The sequence below is a fragment of the Hemicordylus capensis genome, chromosome 5 (assembly GCF_027244095.1).
Source record: "Hemicordylus capensis ecotype Gifberg chromosome 5, rHemCap1.1.pri, whole genome shotgun sequence".
Lineage (NCBI taxonomy): Eukaryota > Metazoa > Chordata > Lepidosauria > Squamata > Cordylidae > Hemicordylus > Hemicordylus capensis.
Genome location: NC_069661.1, coordinates 204,988,817 through 205,006,093, shown reverse-complemented (window position 1 = coordinate 205,006,093; position 17,277 = coordinate 204,988,817). Strand labels below are relative to the sequence as shown.

The following is a 17,277-nucleotide window of genomic DNA, read 5'->3' as shown; positions in this document are numbered from 1 at the left end:
GAGAAAAAGAGGCACTGTGGAAAAGCAAGAACCATTAGTAGCAGGAAGCAAGCAAAATTGCTGGAGAGGAGAAGAAAGAGAAGAGCAGTGCAGCTTATTGTTGGGAAGGGCACAGGAGTTCAAGAGGCCTCTTCTTTCCACTGTCCTTCATGATGCCCTGTGAAGCTGCACAGTAATCCTAGCGACATACAGAAAACATATCAGCCACCACATATTTATTTTGCAAGCAAGTATTGTATCAAATACATCTAGAGCTTTCCAGAAATCTTTGTTATCTTGGCCCCTGTTCAATATCCTGGGTTGTAAACTGTCATTAAACCCAAGTTTCCAGGTTCAGATAACACATGGGAGTGATTTAATAAAGTATTCTAGAATTCCTCCCTTGCACCAGTGCATGAGGGGAGGGGAAGGAAAGGAGGGAGTGAATGGGCTCAGAGCTCCTTTGACTTGTGCTCAGCTGAATCAGACCAGTGTGGTTTTAGCTTTCAGACATAATGGTTCATATCTATTTTAAAATCAATGTCTTATGCCATTCAATATGGACAGTGAGATACTTTGCAGCAAGTCTGAACCCAAGGTTAAATATTGAGGACTACTTCACATGTTTAATCTTTCTTTACAGGTACACACACACACAACATTTTACATCTGGTATATCTATAAAACTGTAAAATAATGTGAAGGCAGCACATCCATGTTTCTGGATGCATATACTATTCATTTTCATGTGCAGGAACAATTGGCTGTTTCTCCCTGCTAGCAGTGTTCCCTCTAACAGAGATTCCCAGATGTTGTTGACTACAACTCCCATAATCCCCAAGCAAAAACCATTGCAGCTGGGAATTCTGGGAGTTGTAGTCATCAACATCTGGAAATCCCTGTTAGAAGCTAGGTGCACCTGCAGAAGCAAATCAAGTTGCTGCACCATCTCTGTACATATGCATATTTCCAGAGTTAACAGCTTTACCCTGTGAGCACTCATGGAGAGAAATTAAATCTCTTGTCAAGAGCTTGTTTGGAGACTGGAGTGATGATGGGGGCAGGGGAGCAGGAGTTAAATGTGAAATAAATGTACTTCCTAAAGGTTTAACTGTTCAGCTTATATACAGAGCAGCTTACCTCTCTAAAACTAGTCTAATCAAGGATTTCAGGCAAATGCTATCTTTATAGAGAAACATGATGACACAACCCACAAATAAGAATGTAGCATTTTAAATTTATTAATATAAATATCTGTTGTTGATGTCAAGGTATGAACGATTAGAAGACCAGCTCAGTGATCTAACGGACCTCCATCAGCATGAAACGGCCAACCTGAAACAAGAGCTAGCTAGTATTGAAGAAAAAGTAGCATATCAGGCTTATGAGCGGTCACGAGATGTTCAGGTATCAACTTTTAAAATTAATTCATAAGACTGTTGTGTGCTTCCAAAGAATTTTAGTCACTGTAGCATTTTGGGTGGAGAATTGGACTTTGGGAAATTTAAACTTAAGAGAATTAAAATTAAACCTGCGTTCAAGTTTAAGAGCTTTTGACTTTTAGAGATGCAGGAAGAAAAGGAAGTAGAAGTGCTCCTTGCTTCCCATTTTTGTGTTTCTTCAGCATATTGGAATAGAATTTTTGCACCTTAGATAGTCATGGTTCCCTCCTCCAGAGCAATAATCTCCATATCCGGAGCTTGCATATCTGACCACTAGTTTGGCAGGTATCCACAAGGTGGCATCTCTGTTGCTCCTGCAACATAGGAACTGGTCTTCAGCCTTAATTTTCTATGGAAGCAATTATATTCTTTCTCATACGGCTGTTGTGGTAATGAACAAAATGTAGACTTTAAAATACGTGGAAGTCCTATATACATTATTGTTCACTAGGTATGTGCACAAGCTGTTCATGCATTCCCTTGAGGGACACGGAGTTGTGCCTTTAAAAAAGAGGCAAGGAGCTCTTTACCTGCTCGCCTCCTCCCCACTGCTCCCCCCCCCCCAGCACTCATTTTAGAAACCACTGCGTGGGACTGCAGCATCCCTTCCTGCAGCTCTGATCGGCGTCGGCTCGCACATGGCCAGGGCACACACATGCCAGACTGACCATGCAAATGGCTGGTGCACATGTGCCGACGCCAATAGCAGCTTCAGGAAGGAACATTGCAGCCCTGCGTGGCTGTTTCTAAAATGATCGCTGGCGGGGGAAAGCAGCGGGAGAGGGCAAGCAGGTAAGAAGCTCTTTACCTGTTCTTTAAAGGCATCCCACCCCTTGCTGCCGCCTGTCAAGCCAGCTCGAACCCCAGCATTTGAACAGGCCAGGCACCCCAGAAAGGGAATGTCGAACCTGTTTGTGCACATCCCTATTGTTCACCCAACTTTTTGTTCATCAGCGTAGTCAAAGAACACAAAACAAACAAAACCACTGACCTTGCTCATGTTTTTCTCCTTTGAGGAAAGTTGAGACCACGCATGTTTAATAAATTTGTAATTTTGTCTATAACTATCAAACAATTGTAAATTACTGGGTGGTTTTAAAAAAAACCCCAAAAACTAGCTTATTTATGCACAGAAGGGAGCTGACCCTTATAAATGAGATCTCCAACTGATCAGATGGGAGTGGGAATCAGTTTTGGGTCATCACAATGGTGGTTCCTGATCTTATTTTTTCTCTCCCCCATCCCGCTTTGTGTTGATAGGAAGCCCTGGAATCTTGCCAGACACGGGTGTCTAAGCTGGAGCTCCATCAGCAAGAACAGCAAGCATTGCAGTCAGAAACTGTTAACGCCAAAGTCCTCCTGGGGAAATGTATAAATGTGGTCTTGGCCTTCATGACTGTCATCCTAGTGTGCGTCTCTACCATAGCAAAGTTTGTAGCTCCTATGATGAGAAGTCGTTTCCATATTATTTGCACCTTTTTTGCAGTAACTCTGCTTGCAATTTTATGCAAAAACTGGGATCACATTGTCTGTGCAATAGAAAAAATGATCATACCAAGATGAATTGATATCTCCAGAGCCTTGCTATTTTTAAAAGATGAAAAACTGCTAAACAAATTACCAGATCTTTAATTTTGCAAACTAGCTGAAGACCTTTTGCCTTCTGAGTATAAAGTTGTAAAACTGCTAACTCCTAGCAGTACATTTGCCTGATCAGTCATGTTGTATGGGATGAGGTGAATCTGTTATGAATCAATTACTCATATAGATCTTTTTGCCTTAATCCAGTCAACGTTTCCACATAACAGAACTCTCAGTGGTCAAGCCATTGTATTAACTAGATGAGTTTAAGAGAGCTATAATAGAAATAACTAACAACAGTCCTACAAGACTACATTTTAATATATGGTAACCTACATTATCTGACTTCCATGTAATAGTTTCTTTTCCCCTTATGGAGCAGATTCAAATGGTAAACTGAGAAGTATGCATCTTGAAAATGTTGGTTACATTTCCTGGTGGAATTAATATCTCTTTTGCCTACTATTGACATTTGCCAAGTATTTATGGAAAATTCTTGCTTAACTGTTTCTAGAGATTGTTTTGCCTTACAAATTAGTTTCTATTCCGATTCTGTTTCCTGATCATAAAAATCTACAAATGGCTTTGATGAATGAATGTGCCAAGCATGCGGTTCTTCCCATGGTCCATTTAATGGTTTCTGTGCTTTTGGGGAAAATCTCTGTGGTCTATGAGGAGTTCCTTTTTGTCAGAAATGCAGAGGTAGGATATCCTCTTCACCTTCTTGCAGAGTTATAAAGGATGTTGTTATGATCGGGTGGGAGTTGGAGGGAGGATTTACATGAGCAGAACAGTATCACTTTTTCCTGATTTTTCCTCTTCCATATTTTTCAACCATTTAAAATGCACATTTTCCCTTTGCTCTCCTCCTTCATCCCTTCTCCCTCTCTAATTCAGTGCTCCCACCCATCTGTCCACTTTGTGATGTTAAGTACTACTTAGTGATGTTCTACAACCTAGATTCAGCTATAGCAGGCAGTACTCTCAAATCAATGCATTTCAACCTTCAATAAACGCCGCTGTCACTGTGAAGTTTATATGGAAATAAAACTTCATGTAAAAGAAATCCTTTCACAAGATATTTGAATACATTTTGACTAGGAAGTAAAAAGATAGATGATATGTTTCTGTTTCAATTTAATTTTTAAAAGAGCACTTGCTCATCTCATTTTCAGCACTAGCTGGGGCAAAACTGTCTTAACACTTTTTGTGTACATTGCTTTGCTTGGAACTCAATGAAGCAGTCTTGTCATGGTTGCAATTTCCCATTTATTTCAATGGGGTCTGCACAGGAGACACTTCTAGTGGATTTTGCTCCTAAAGCACTTCCAACACATTTGCCTGTGAAAGTAACAGTGCAGATGGCTAGTGCTTTTCTAGCCCACTTTACTGAGTCCATAATGGAAATGTCAGGGTTAGTGCTGGGAAACCAGCAGTGTAGAACCTGCAAGAATACAATACTTGCAAGTCTCAAGTGACAGTGAAGAAATGGGAAAGACTGTGCAGCCCCTCATGGGGAAAGCCCAGAGCCTAGAAAGCCCCTTTGGAGCCTTGGTAAGTTATGAGGCGCTAGTACATTATGAGGAAAGATGATGCTAACTGTGTAAATACAGGTAATGTTTGTGCTTTAAAAATGGTTTCAAATCAGTGACTGACATTCAGACTAACAACGTGTTTGTGACTGATCCTAGGGGTTAGTGGCAATTTTCATTGATCTCCCTTTTAGGCTGAAGCCCACTGTGACTTCCAAAAATATGTCCCTAGGTCCACACAGCCCTATTTTCAGGAGTCACAGTAGGCTTCAGAGCAGAGGGGAGATCAACAAAAGTTGTCCCTATCCCTAGGACCAGCACAGCATTGCTACACAGGCACTTTGTTAGTTTGGATGTCTGCCAGTATGTTTTCGTTTTCATTTCCCCGTCAAGTCTAGTTCCATTAAAAACAACAACAACGGCTGCACGTCTAGCACTGTCAATTCTTTCTCCTTCAGAAAATGCAATAAACCCTATGTCACCATAAAAGACCTTCTGCATGCAGAGCAGATGCTCTGAACTATGAACTATGGCCCTGCCTCTTAGCTGTAGCCCCCTCCCCGAGCCACAGCTGCCCCATCATGTAGTCCACAAAAGTCATGTTATAATAAGATGTTGTAGAACTCCATTGGTTTTTTCTGCAGCATACTAACGGAGTGATTCTCAGAAAACTGTTTGTCCTTCAGTGATCCAGAAGTGGTGACAACAGGGATGTTTTTAAAATGTAAAAAAGTACATCCGGCTGAGTTCAAAGAGGCTTACTCCCAAGTTTAACTGTGTGAAACCCTGCAGAACCTCTCTGCATAACTGTCAGACATGATATATAAATCAAGATACAATCAAAGTAATACTTGCCTTTTCTTCATTGAATCTTAATAAACTGAATGCTGTTTATAGCAAACAAAGAATTCCAAAGTATCTCAGAGGGCAAACAAAATTGGGTGCCTGGATGTAAAGCTTGCTCTCTACAATTTTCAGGCTTGTAGTATATTCCTTTGAGGTTTTTGTTTTTAAACTATTTTGTCATGTTTAGTTATTTTCTGCATGTTACATATGTCTATCTCCTATAAAACCTCCTAATTTGGAATTTAAATATTTATTCTGACCATGGCTGATTGTTATCTAAGTATCCTGCTTGTGCAACCGTTTTTAATTGCAATAGAATATGGACTGTGAGAATTAATGTGCAAGTTTCGTTTAATTTTTTCCTTCAGTTGCAGCCCGTAAAGTCCCTTCTGTGTAAATATATTTATTTTCTCTGGATTTAATCCAGAACTCATATGTCCCTTCCCTTTAGAGGATTTCCCTTGTTTTGATTACTGGTCCTTGTGACGCAGCCTTGGAATATCTTGCTTTTCCTTTGCTTAAACAGTGCTTTTCTATATTTGTTCATGCACACAGCACTGTAAGCACTGAACATCAACATAGGAATGCACCAGTCTCTCAGCTCAGAACTATGCTTCAGATTCAAAAACTGTTCATGGTATACATCTCTTTGCATACGGCAATTTGCCATTTTAAAGAATATTTTTCTAAAGTGCTGATAATTCTCTTATGAAGTGTCTAAATCTCACAGTAGTTAAACAACTTTTTAAAAAGCAGCAATTCCCTCAGGTGCAAACACTACTGATTTTTCTTAATATATGTGACCCATTGTTGTGAATAGCAGTCTCTTGTTTACACTCTCCTCTTTCACATGTATGGTATTGCAGGCTGGCTTATCTGACATTTAAAGTGTTTTGAAAATGCTTTACAAAATGTGGAATTAATAAGAAACCAGCAACAGTATAAAGTTTGGATTTTTTTCTTCAAAAGAATAAAAGTACTAACAATTGAAGGTGCCAAGAATCTAAGGTGTAAAAAACTATCACTTTAAGTAAAACTATCATTTTAAGTATGACTATTGCTCTGTTGCACAAGGAATGAAGGTTGTGCAGCAATGCTTGAAGTTGCACAGACGGCTCACTGCAGTGAGGAATTTTTACATATTCATGGGAAACAAATGCTGTTCCATGGATGGCAAATGTGATGTCAAAACCGACTCTTGGTTTACTTAAAATCTTAGAGTAATTGACTTTTCCTTACTTTCTGTCCCCGGTTTAGTACCCAACAACATCTGCCAGCCCAAAGGCTCAGTTTTGTTTGGATTTTTATTTCACCACTATCTACCAAACTGCAGAGCAGACATTACATTCTAGGCAAACCATTCTGGTTTCTGTTGTTCCCAAGCTTTGACTGAAAAGATATTAATTTTCAATATTTCTCCAAAGTAATTTAGTACATTGCCAGTATTTCTGTGTCAGAGGTACCTTGTTGAGTCACATTAATGTGGTATGATTTAAATATGATGCAGTAGAAGCCACTAATGCTGAACAGAGGCAGCATACTAAAAGCATTCAGGTTTGTAAGTAACAAAAATCCTATTACCATTAATAAACTCTGAGGCTGTTCTTATGAGCAGCCAAGACTGGGCTAGGGCAACTAAGCCCTGGGCTTGACTGCTTGTGGGAACCTTCGGGAGTCACACGGCTCCCAGCAGTACTGCAGCAATGTACCAGGCTAAGGAGCCGGGCTGTTAAACTAAGTTAAGGGAGCGAATGCTCTCTTAACCCCATTTAATTAACTGTGTGTCAGCGCTGGCTGCTTTCACTCGTATTCACAATTGCACTCATGTGGTGCATTGTGGGATTTCTGGGGGCCAGGACGATGTGTCCTGACCCCCACACCTTGTACTGCCCGTGGCAGCTGCGAACCATCTGGGCATGATTCGTGCACCCAGCAACTCCACATAGATCGTCTGCAGGGAAGGCAAGCTGCTGTCACCGCGTTTCCCGCTGTCCAACCTCAAGCCCTTTCACTCAATCGTGAGAAAGGGCTCTATATGAACAATAACGGCCTTCCAGTTATGTATAGACACGTCACAGCCCTCCCTGGGGTTCCCCAGACTTGTTCTTGGGATTCAGTGGAGCTGCAGACTCTGGAAACGTGAGGGTGGCGGTGGAGATAGGTCCAAGCTTGTCATCATGCTCCACAAAAGTCCAAGGTGGCATTAGGAAGCACATAATGGCTGCAGCTCCTTGCTTCATTTTATCGAAATGAGCATATGTGATGAACTCTGAGCATGCCAGTTTGAAGCCAATGGGGCAAGGTGGGGTGTGGATTTAGAACGCTGACAATTGTAACAGAAGGACAAAAAAGAGCAAAAATTCTCAAAACAATTGCTAAAGTGCAGCTGAAGTGTGCATACTCTCTCTCTCTCTCTCTCTCTCTCTCTCTCTCTCTCTCTCTCTCTCTCTCTCTCTCTGCGGGAGTTAACTATCTGTTAACTATGCTGTGGAGTTAAATATGCAGTTAACTATCCATTATTACTGGTTTCCATCTTTGCAACTCAGGTGACTAGAAAGAGTGGAAAGGGAGGACCCAGGTAGGATTCAAGTGTGGGCACAGATTGTAAGCAGTATCTGGGAGTGGCAGCAGCCAACACTGGCCTGGCTGGAGATTAGAAGAATGGAGAACAGAAGAGAAGAGGACAGGAAACTTTAGGCACCAGCCTTCAAAGATGATACCTCTTGCTTCTCTGCTGCTTCTTGAGAACCTCAGGCTACTTCAAACAATCTGAAACCTGCCCAGGCCTTTTGGAGAGCCACTCCGGGGCAGTCCTAATTTTGACAGTATTGAGCCCAATGGGAGTCTCTCCCCACTATAACACTATTGGAAAGTGCTGTGCAGACTTCAGCAAGTGTGAGAAGAACCATAGCAGCCCACTGAATTGAGAGGCCCCCTTCCTTCAAGCGCTTCCCAATGCTCTACCGCTTTTCATGGGTAGTAGATTTTCGATAAGCTAATAAAGGGCACAGATGAAGTGTCCATAATATTAGTATTGCTATTGGGGTGTGATACAGAAATGTGAGCTTGTATCATGCAGACTTTTAAGGGAAACTGATATCTCTTAAGCCAAAGTAATAGCAATTAAGTGAATATAGTCCAACTGATTTAGGAGGGAATAATCTGGTTTAAATCTAAACCAGTTTAAAATCTAAATCCAACTTTAATTAATCTACTATATTATTGACATGACTGGTGGTACTACACTGACAATAAATGATACAAGAGCCCAGCTGATTCAAGTGAAGTTTGTATACATTCAGATCACCCAGATATTGTCTTAGAATGTCCTATTAAACATTTGCAGTTCTCTCCACACATCACATATCAGAAAATGCAACTTTGTCACTGTGTGATCATGCAGCAAGCAGTTGCAGCCAATCTTAACTCTCTGACAGGTGTACTTCTACAGGCCTGAGGTTCACAGAAAACAAACTGCAGTCACTGCAGAAACTGAGCAAACCTCTCCTGATTAATCACTTGGAACATGTTAGCATTCTTTTTCTGGTAGGTTGTTTCTACATCCACTTTGTGACCACTTGGTATCTTTATGACCGTTTGTTTGGTGCATCCATATACTTCTATTATGTGTACATATAAAATGTGTGAAGCAGTTTTGATTCAAGAGGTTTGGGGGTAAACACAGACCTGAAACAGCTAAACAATTTTTCCACAATTGCTTTGTGAGTAATAGCTGAGTGAATTCTCATTCACATTACCTCATCATCTTTTTTGCCTTATATGGTGTCTTATTCATGGAATTCAATGGTGCTTTTATTTTATCTGATTGTCCATGATACTCGTTCTCATAGTTTCACTATTGGATATATTTATATATAATTTTGACACATCAAACACCTGCGATTTGAGTTATAAATATAATTTACATACTTGATTAAGAATGTGTTTAGCTTCTTAGGGAAACTAATGCTAAAAATTCTCCATAGTGCTTTGTCAGTGTCTTGTCTGATTTGTTTTAAATAAAATTTGACTCTAGACTGAAGATGTGCAAAACAGAACTAAACAGGTAGGATGTTTACATTTGTTATTTTTACATTAGAGCAAGAAAATATATTTCAGCAAGAACACTGAAATATGTGTGGAATCTCATGGCTTACCAATCATTGTACAAATACAGGTTTGGACTTTTAACTACCAGTATGAATTTTGAAAACACTGTACATACTGCTTGCATGGTGACTGGGTGAACTGTCCTGTAAAATTTTAATTTATTGCATATGTTTGGTAGACTGAGTTGTACCCCAAACTGTCCTTCCTTCCTTTTTATGTAAGATAATGCCAATCAGGCAATGTGGAAAAAGTCTACAAAAGTCTATTTGCATTGAATAGAAAATTGGTCTCAGTGTATGTAACATACAGCATAACCATACCACTTTCATTTTGTGTGGCACTGTGTAAAATATAAATGTGTTGGCATTCTCTATTGTGTTTTCTGTAGATTTCATAGGGTGATCATGACTGCCTCAAGGAACCATCAAATTTTTTAATAAAAAGTTTTTAAATTAATTTGGTATGATGTTCAGGTTATTAAACCAGTTTGTTAAATCTATTCACCAGAATTACCAAGCAACTTTTTATCAGTTCATACATACATTTTGTAATGACAGTTAATTATTCTAATGAGAGAAAATGACCATGCAGTAACATAAGAAATAGATGGTGCTGGGGAAAGCCAATATAATTGGTGTGCTGAAATTTTCTGTGCATTGACTTGGGAGTAAGTACCATGGGCCTTGTGATTTTCTTCTGTGTAAAGATGAATAGGCTCAGGCTGGGGACTCCTTCAACTTCAGCCCATATTTCAGTGTACTGCATTTTCTGTGGTATTGGCTGCCATCCAAACTACATGCACACAATAGGGGAGGGACAATTTTTGCAAATCTCCCCTTCCTAATGCAGCCCACTGTGCCTCCCAAATATATGTCTGAGCATTTCAGGACTCTATTTTTTATTACTTTTATTTTATTATATTTTTATACAACCTGATATGTAAATCTCTAGGTGGTGTACAAATTCCAGTGTTAAAATCACAGGTTAAAATACATACAACACGATAAAAACAATGTAAAACAAATTATTAAAATTATTAATTATATATTTTCTGGAGAATGCTAAATGGCTGCTACCTCGGTATCACTTCTTTGCTAGTGTTTCCCCTTGGACCCATGCACTGAACACTTGGGTCCCTACTACCATTACAGGGAGTGAAGCCATTTTCCTCACTATCATGTTAAGAGAAAGAACATTGAGGCAGGGAAAAGCAATACCTGCCTTTTCTATCTCTGTGGGTACAGCACCCTCTGTGGGCACTAATTCTAACTGCAAATCTATATCCAAATTAGTATCAGTATTAGTAAAGTATTAGTATTAGTAAAGATAAAAATCTTTAATCAGATTTTTTAAAAGTATGCTGCAGTTTGGAAAATACTTAACTCCCTTCTTTTGTTGACCAATTAAAATTAGAAAGGCACTGGAGAATGGAACAGCTTTTCTTCAAGCGTCCACTAGATAATGTATTTTAAATATTCTAAGTCATATAAGCACCAAGTTTATGCTTACTTTAAACTTCATCACAGTATTTACCTGAGCATCACCCCACGTTTAAACTATATCAGGACTGCATTGCACTCAGATTGAGTAGGATTACAGCACTTGTTCACCCAATTACTTTACCAGTAGCTGTTTCAGGGAAAGGTACTGCATTTCCCTCTTAGGGCTTTTTCTTTAATTTTTCTTTAATTTGCATTTTTCTTTCCACCCTTTGATCTGTTATGATTTAATGTGTTACATGTTTTCTGTTATGATTTAATATGTTACATGTTTTTATTTCATGTTTTAATGCTGTGTTGGGAGCCATTTTGTTATGGGGCAGTTAACAAAGTGTATTTATTATTATTTTATTATTAAATGCAAGAACTACTGGGATAAGATCAAAAGTTTTATTACTTTGTGTCCAAGAATAATCAACCAATTGTTCTTAAGAAGTTCACAAGCAAGCTGCAAACGAACAGCCAGTACCTTGTTTGCCTCTATAACTGCTACTCAGAGGTATACCGGTACCAATGCATAAACGGAAATCTGTGAAACAACCTTAAACAAGATCAAAATATATTAAACATGCACATAAAGAATCTCTGTAAACATACAAACTATGCAACTGATCACAGACCATGAATAGAATCAGCAAAATACAACAAATGCAAAAATGCAACAAGCAGAAAATGTGAATGTACAAAAAGTTCAAGTCTAAATCTTCACAGCTGGAGTATAAAACATGCAAAGTACTTCAAAGCTGGAGATACCAAAACATGTCCTCATTCTTCACAAATTGGAAATATAAATCCCTTTACAGGTGTCTTAGGTTATCTCACCAGTTTTGAAACAATCTTCTTCAGAAGTAAATCTTATCTTATATCCGGAACAGCCTTGGTGTTTCCCATAGTCTGGAAACATACCAGTGGGGATTCGAACTGGCAACTTGCTGCTTGTTAGTCAAGCATTTCCCCGCTGTGCCCCCACCCCACAACTGAACTGACAGTTTAAAAAGTGCCTCTTCGATCCATTAGCAGAGAATGCGTGGGAGATATCAATGGTAAATCCCTCCTGTATTCTACCAAAGACAACCACAAGGCTCTGTGGGCTCCAGGGTTGACACCAACTCGATGGCACGCTTTACACAGTGTGCAACCGGATCCTAGCATGCTTACTCAGAAATCAATCCAGCAGGGTTCGAGGGACTTCTTAAAAAGTGGGCATAAACACACTATTAGAACAATGGTTTTGGCAGCTATGTCTACCACCACGGCGAAGACAAATATTTTATGCACTGCTTTTCAACAACAGTTCCCAAAGCGGTTTACATACAGTAAAGAGATGGATCCCTGTCCCCACAATCTAAAGAAGAAACATAAACTAGACACCAGCAACAGCCACTGGAGGATGCTGTGCTGGGGATGGATAGGGCCAGTTGCTGATCAAAGAAGAGAAACATCCCTTTTAAAAAGTGCCTCTGCTCAGGCAGCAGGGGGAAGCAAAATGTCAACAAACTTCTGCAAGGAAGAACCCGAGTGAATCACTCCTTGGAAGAAGAAGAAGAAGAAAGTAGCTAGCCTCTGCCAACGGCGCTTTCTCAAGAGCTTCGCTGCCTCCAAGAAACCGAGCAAGCTCCGCCCTGTTCTAGCTTCGCGCGCCGTCTCGCGCCGCGCTCTCCATTCTACGGCCTCAACCACGCTTCCGTATTCCCTTCCCGTGATGCCTCGGGGCTGGCGAAAATCTTGTCCGGTGGGTTCCACCCTGCCGGCCGCTTGGAAATGAAAAGGTAGAACTTGGCTACGGGTCCCGAGAGGGCTCAAGTGAAAACGAAGAGGCGGGGCGAGCGGAGCGGAGGCGCCATTTTTAAACGGCCGAAGCAACCGGTATAGCCGCTCTCGCTGGTAGTAGGTGAGTGTGGGGAAGGGTTGGTCGCGGGCTGCCGTGTCTCTAAGTTGGCTGGAACCGCTGCGGTCCCCCGCTCTTGTGCTGAAGAAACCTCGCTGTTCTCTTTCTCCGGCCCTTGGGTTTGCCCAGTGTCTCTGCCCGTGTTTGCGGCTGAAGGTTTCCTCACTTCCCCCTTTCTAATTAGCGGAAGAAAGTGCGCGTCTGGCTACCTTCGGCCCCTTCTTTATTTCTTGTTTGGCAAGGCTGTGTTTTGTCGCCCCAGCTCAGTTATCCTGGCTAGGACGGCCTAAGAAACCTGTGTTTGGCTGGGTAAAAGGGCCAGGCAAGACTGAAGCAGACTGGTTAAACTGCAGTCCCGAAACTGCTTAATCCGGAGCACTTCTTCTCGTCTAGGTTTCACCAATTAATGTACAAGGAGCGCCCTTCATAAGAAATCACATTTTTTTCCTATTGGGATTTATTTGTTTATTGATTTATATCTTGCTATATTCTCTTGACTCAAAGTAGCTTATAGTTTGTTTGTTTTTTAAATAGTCCTGCTCCTAAGGGACTTACAATTGATGGGGCTGGGGGGCATACAAACAAAAATTCCAGAACGAGTTCAGTTCTTCACTATTATAGTGATGATATCTCTGCCCAGGAGGGAAGTGGATGTGAACTCTTGGCTTTGAGAATACCTTTCAGCAGCAGCAGCCACCCACCAAAGGGTGCTACAATACTTAGTGACCTGCACTACACCTAACCAGTAGATTTATTCCTGTAGCTGATTAGAATTTCCATGTGGGGGGTGGGGATGGACCCAACAACCAGAATATGCTATCTAAGAGTAGGAGAAAATCCAATCTCTTGCCCATTTGCAGGTTAATAACATTCAAAATCAGGGACAGATCATTGTAGGAACATAGGAAGATGCCATATACTGAGTCAGACCATTGGTCTTTCTATCTCACTATTGTCTTCATGGACTGGCAGCAGCTTCTCCAAGGCTGCAGGCAGGAATCTCTCTCAGCCCTGTCTTGCAGAAGCCAGGGAGGAAACTTGGAACCTAGATGCTCTTCCCAGAGCAGCTCCATCCCCTATGGGGGATATCTTAGAGTGTTCACATGTGGTATCCCATTCAAATGCAACCAGGGAGGACCCTGCTTAGGTAAGGGGACAAGTCATATTTGCTACCACTAGACCAGCTCTCCTGTCAGTTGTACACTGACAACTATGAAGCCGTGCTATACAACATGACATCAATGAAATGGGTATTTCCAGCAGCTAACTGGACAAAGAGGTGCCTTTCAAAGTGGTGATTCTTTTTATATTAAGCTGGGGGAGAGCAACAGTTCTTATTCAGCCCCAGCACAGCATCCCTTCTGTGGTTGTGTCTTGTGTTTCTTTTTAGACTGGAGGCAGAGAACCACTTTATTATTATTCTTTTTCTATGTAAACTGCTTTGTGAATTTTCGTTGAAAAGCATATAAATAACAGTAGTTTTTAGTAAATGAACGTTGACTCTTCACAGATTAAAGAATGTTCAATGAAGAGACCAAGGATGAGATACAGATTGGTAGAACTGATAGAGAAATACTGGAAGTCATAATTCAAAAAACTATGACTAGTAGCTGGCTTTGAAAAAGTCACACTTTCAGCCTTGGTGCTAGTTCTGTGCACGCACACATACGTGCACATGCACGTGACGTTAAAAGCAAACATATTTTGCAGCATAAACTTTGATGGTCTAAAGCCTACTTCATCTAATAATCTGTGAAAGTTTATGCCACAGTGAACTTGTTAATCATTAAAGTGCCACAAGGCTCTTCTGTTTTTGTTTTGTTTTGGGGTTTTTGAAGTGCTAGTTCTGATGATACAATTGTTTCAAGTTTTCAGTTATTTGCTGTTACCCATGCAAAATGATTATTCTCATGCCTGCATGGAAATGCAAATATTGACACAATATTGAAATTGCACATCTTATTCAAACATGGTAAACTAAGCTAGATCTAACTTATCCAGCCTATGGGGCTGTTATTGAACAAATTGCATGGTTCTTGCATTCAAACAAATATAGGTGGCCCTCTTTATTCAAGGAAGTTTTGTTCTCTCCTATAACTGCAGGTACATAAACCACAAATAAATAAACCTAACCCCTATGGGAATCTGGGGGTTAGATTCCTAACAACAACAAAGTGCCAAAAAAGTGGGAAGTGGAAAAATAAATAAGAGTAAAAATGCACAGGACCCTGCTCTCCAGGGCTCCAAAAATGCCCCCCCAAAACTCTCAAATCGGCAGAATTTTTGGTGAATATATATATAGGTTTTTTAAAAGAAAAAGCCTTAAAACGGCTCCATGCTGTAAAATGGTGGCCGGATGTGAAACTGGAAGTCATTTCCAGGTCATTTCTGACCACTCAGCAACCGTGAATAGGCGAATATTAGCTTATTTTTGTACTGCAGATAAAGAAACTGGGACTCTAAGACCCATTCGCAGATACACAAAATGCAAGTGCTGGGACTGTGGATAACAAGGGCCACTTGTATATTCATATGTATACATATATTGAATAAACTGAATGCAAAGTATTAAATCTGAATTGTCGTCTTATTTTGACTAGATAATGACAGCAAAGTGCTTTACACACACTGTCAGTGCTAACCTATTATTTATCAACAACTTCCATGCATGGGACTGTCTAATGATCTATTTTTTAAATGTATAAACTGCACTCCCACATTTCCAAGCATCTGAGGTGAAATACAAAGTCAAACAATCACAATTTTAAAATTAAAAACTCATCTTAAAACTTGTAGTAGCATATTTAAATATTAAATAACTTCAAAGTTCTGTTTGGTAAATTAGTTTTTCACTGGTTTTTTTTTTTTTTAAACAAACTAAGGGATGATATAGCAAGGCAGGCCTTTCTGAGAAAGATGCTCCAAAAGTGCCATACCACAACAAATATATTACTTTGCGCTTTTAATACCAATGAAATGGTGTTGTGGATTGCCTCTGGTAATCACCTTTTACACTCCAGTATTTACATTAGCTGTAAGCTATATCCAGGGGTCAAGAAATGTTGGCTAAGTTCACCAGCCAGACAAAAATATTTTACTTGTCAGATGGTTCCTCGAGCTATGTCGGTACATTACTCATCAGGACTTTTTTCACTTGTCAGGCATCATTTTTCACTCTTCATAAACTAGTAGATTAGTGGATTTCCTGAGCCTTGGCTATATCAAGAAACCCATCAAATTTTCCACCTTTTTAATAAGTCCTAAAACTTCTCCTAACTACAAAACCATAACTCTGTACACATCAGCATTCTAGTCCTCTCCTAATAGGAAACTAGTGGTCATGCACACATTTGTTTGCTGCTGCTTCTTTTATATATTGTTACTCTAACTCAAATTTATAATTAACCTCTTTAAGTGTAGGTCTTAAATCCCCTCACTAATCCGTGTGTTTGAGAAGAAAACTAAGGTAGAAGGGATTAACTTTACAAAATCTGCAAACATCCTGAAATGCAACCATGAAGTTTCAGGTGAAGAGGTTTTAGGTAAAAAGGCCATCATCTCTAGGCCTAGCTGAATCAAATGAAATAAGGAAAGATAGGGTGATTTTATTTCTAATATCCTTGAGAATGGAACATGAAGCAGTTACTGAGAAAATTTCAGTCAATAAGGGGTTATATAGGAGAAGGTGCTTCCTAGGGTGTAATGGCTACCGTTCTAGTGCTGCTTTTCTTACAAAATACCTGGAATTGGTCACTTTTCAACTCTAGACAACTGGAAATTGACAGCTCCTATGTAAATGGAAAACAATTTTTTTGAGAATTTTAAGCATTTGGAAGCTTGCCACAAGGTGTCAGCATAATCCAAATTATTTTTTCAGCATCCGTAACAAATTAAGGATGCCAATAAGATTTACTAAAATGAAAATAACATTAATACAGTGCAGTTATGGAAGTGATTAAAAAATGTAAAAATATACATTAAAAATAATGCTTGTTTTTTATATTGTAATAATCATGAGAACCAGTATAGTTGTGTTAATGGCCTACCTTCTTCTATGAGGCTTTGAGATCAGCTGTCGGAACCTTTCTCTCTGGTCAACCATTAAAAGAGATTCTGCAGTACCAGAATCAGGGCCTGATTTGTAAAACTAGCTGCCTTAAAAGATCAGATCAGACTTTTCACTTTTAGATTTTAACTGTGAAAACCTTCCTGTTCCCAGTGTTTTTTTAATTCTGCAACATAAAATGGTTGTTATCTTGTGTCTTGCTTAGACTGCTCTGAAAGGTAAAGGGTGCTGTCAAGTCGATTTCGACTCCTGGCGCCCACAGAGCTCTGTGGTTTTCTTTGGTAGAATACAGGAGAGGTTTACTCCTCCCGCACAGTATGAGATGATGCCTTTC

General features: G+C 39.9%; 2 protein-coding genes across 10 annotated transcripts in view; both read left to right on the top strand.

Annotated features, from left to right (window-relative positions):
- TMCC3 (transmembrane and coiled-coil domain family 3) overlaps window positions 1-9,946 on the top strand; it is a 187,408-nt gene extending 177,462 nt beyond the window's left edge. For all 7 annotated transcript variants that reach the window (XM_053255799.1, XM_053255794.1, XM_053255800.1 and 4 more), the window contains 2 exons: window positions 1,251-1,386; window positions 2,682-9,946. In XM_053255799.1, coding sequence (XP_053111774.1) covers window positions 1,251-1,386; window positions 2,682-2,984 — 439 coding nt within the window. In that variant the 3' untranslated portion in view covers window positions 2,985-9,946. The remainder of the gene's footprint in view (window positions 1-1,250; window positions 1,387-2,681) is intronic.
- Window positions 9,947-12,562: 2,616 nt separating this feature from the next.
- Window positions 12,563-17,277, top strand: part of CEP83 (centrosomal protein 83) — a 52,131-nt gene continuing 47,416 nt past the window's right edge. The window contains exon 1 of one of the 3 annotated variants that reach the window (XM_053255791.1): window positions 12,563-12,880. The gene's annotated coding sequence lies outside the window, so the exon portion shown is untranslated. The remainder of the gene's footprint in view (window positions 12,881-17,277) is intronic. The other 2 variants (XM_053255793.1, XM_053255790.1) reach the window with 2 other exon arrangements.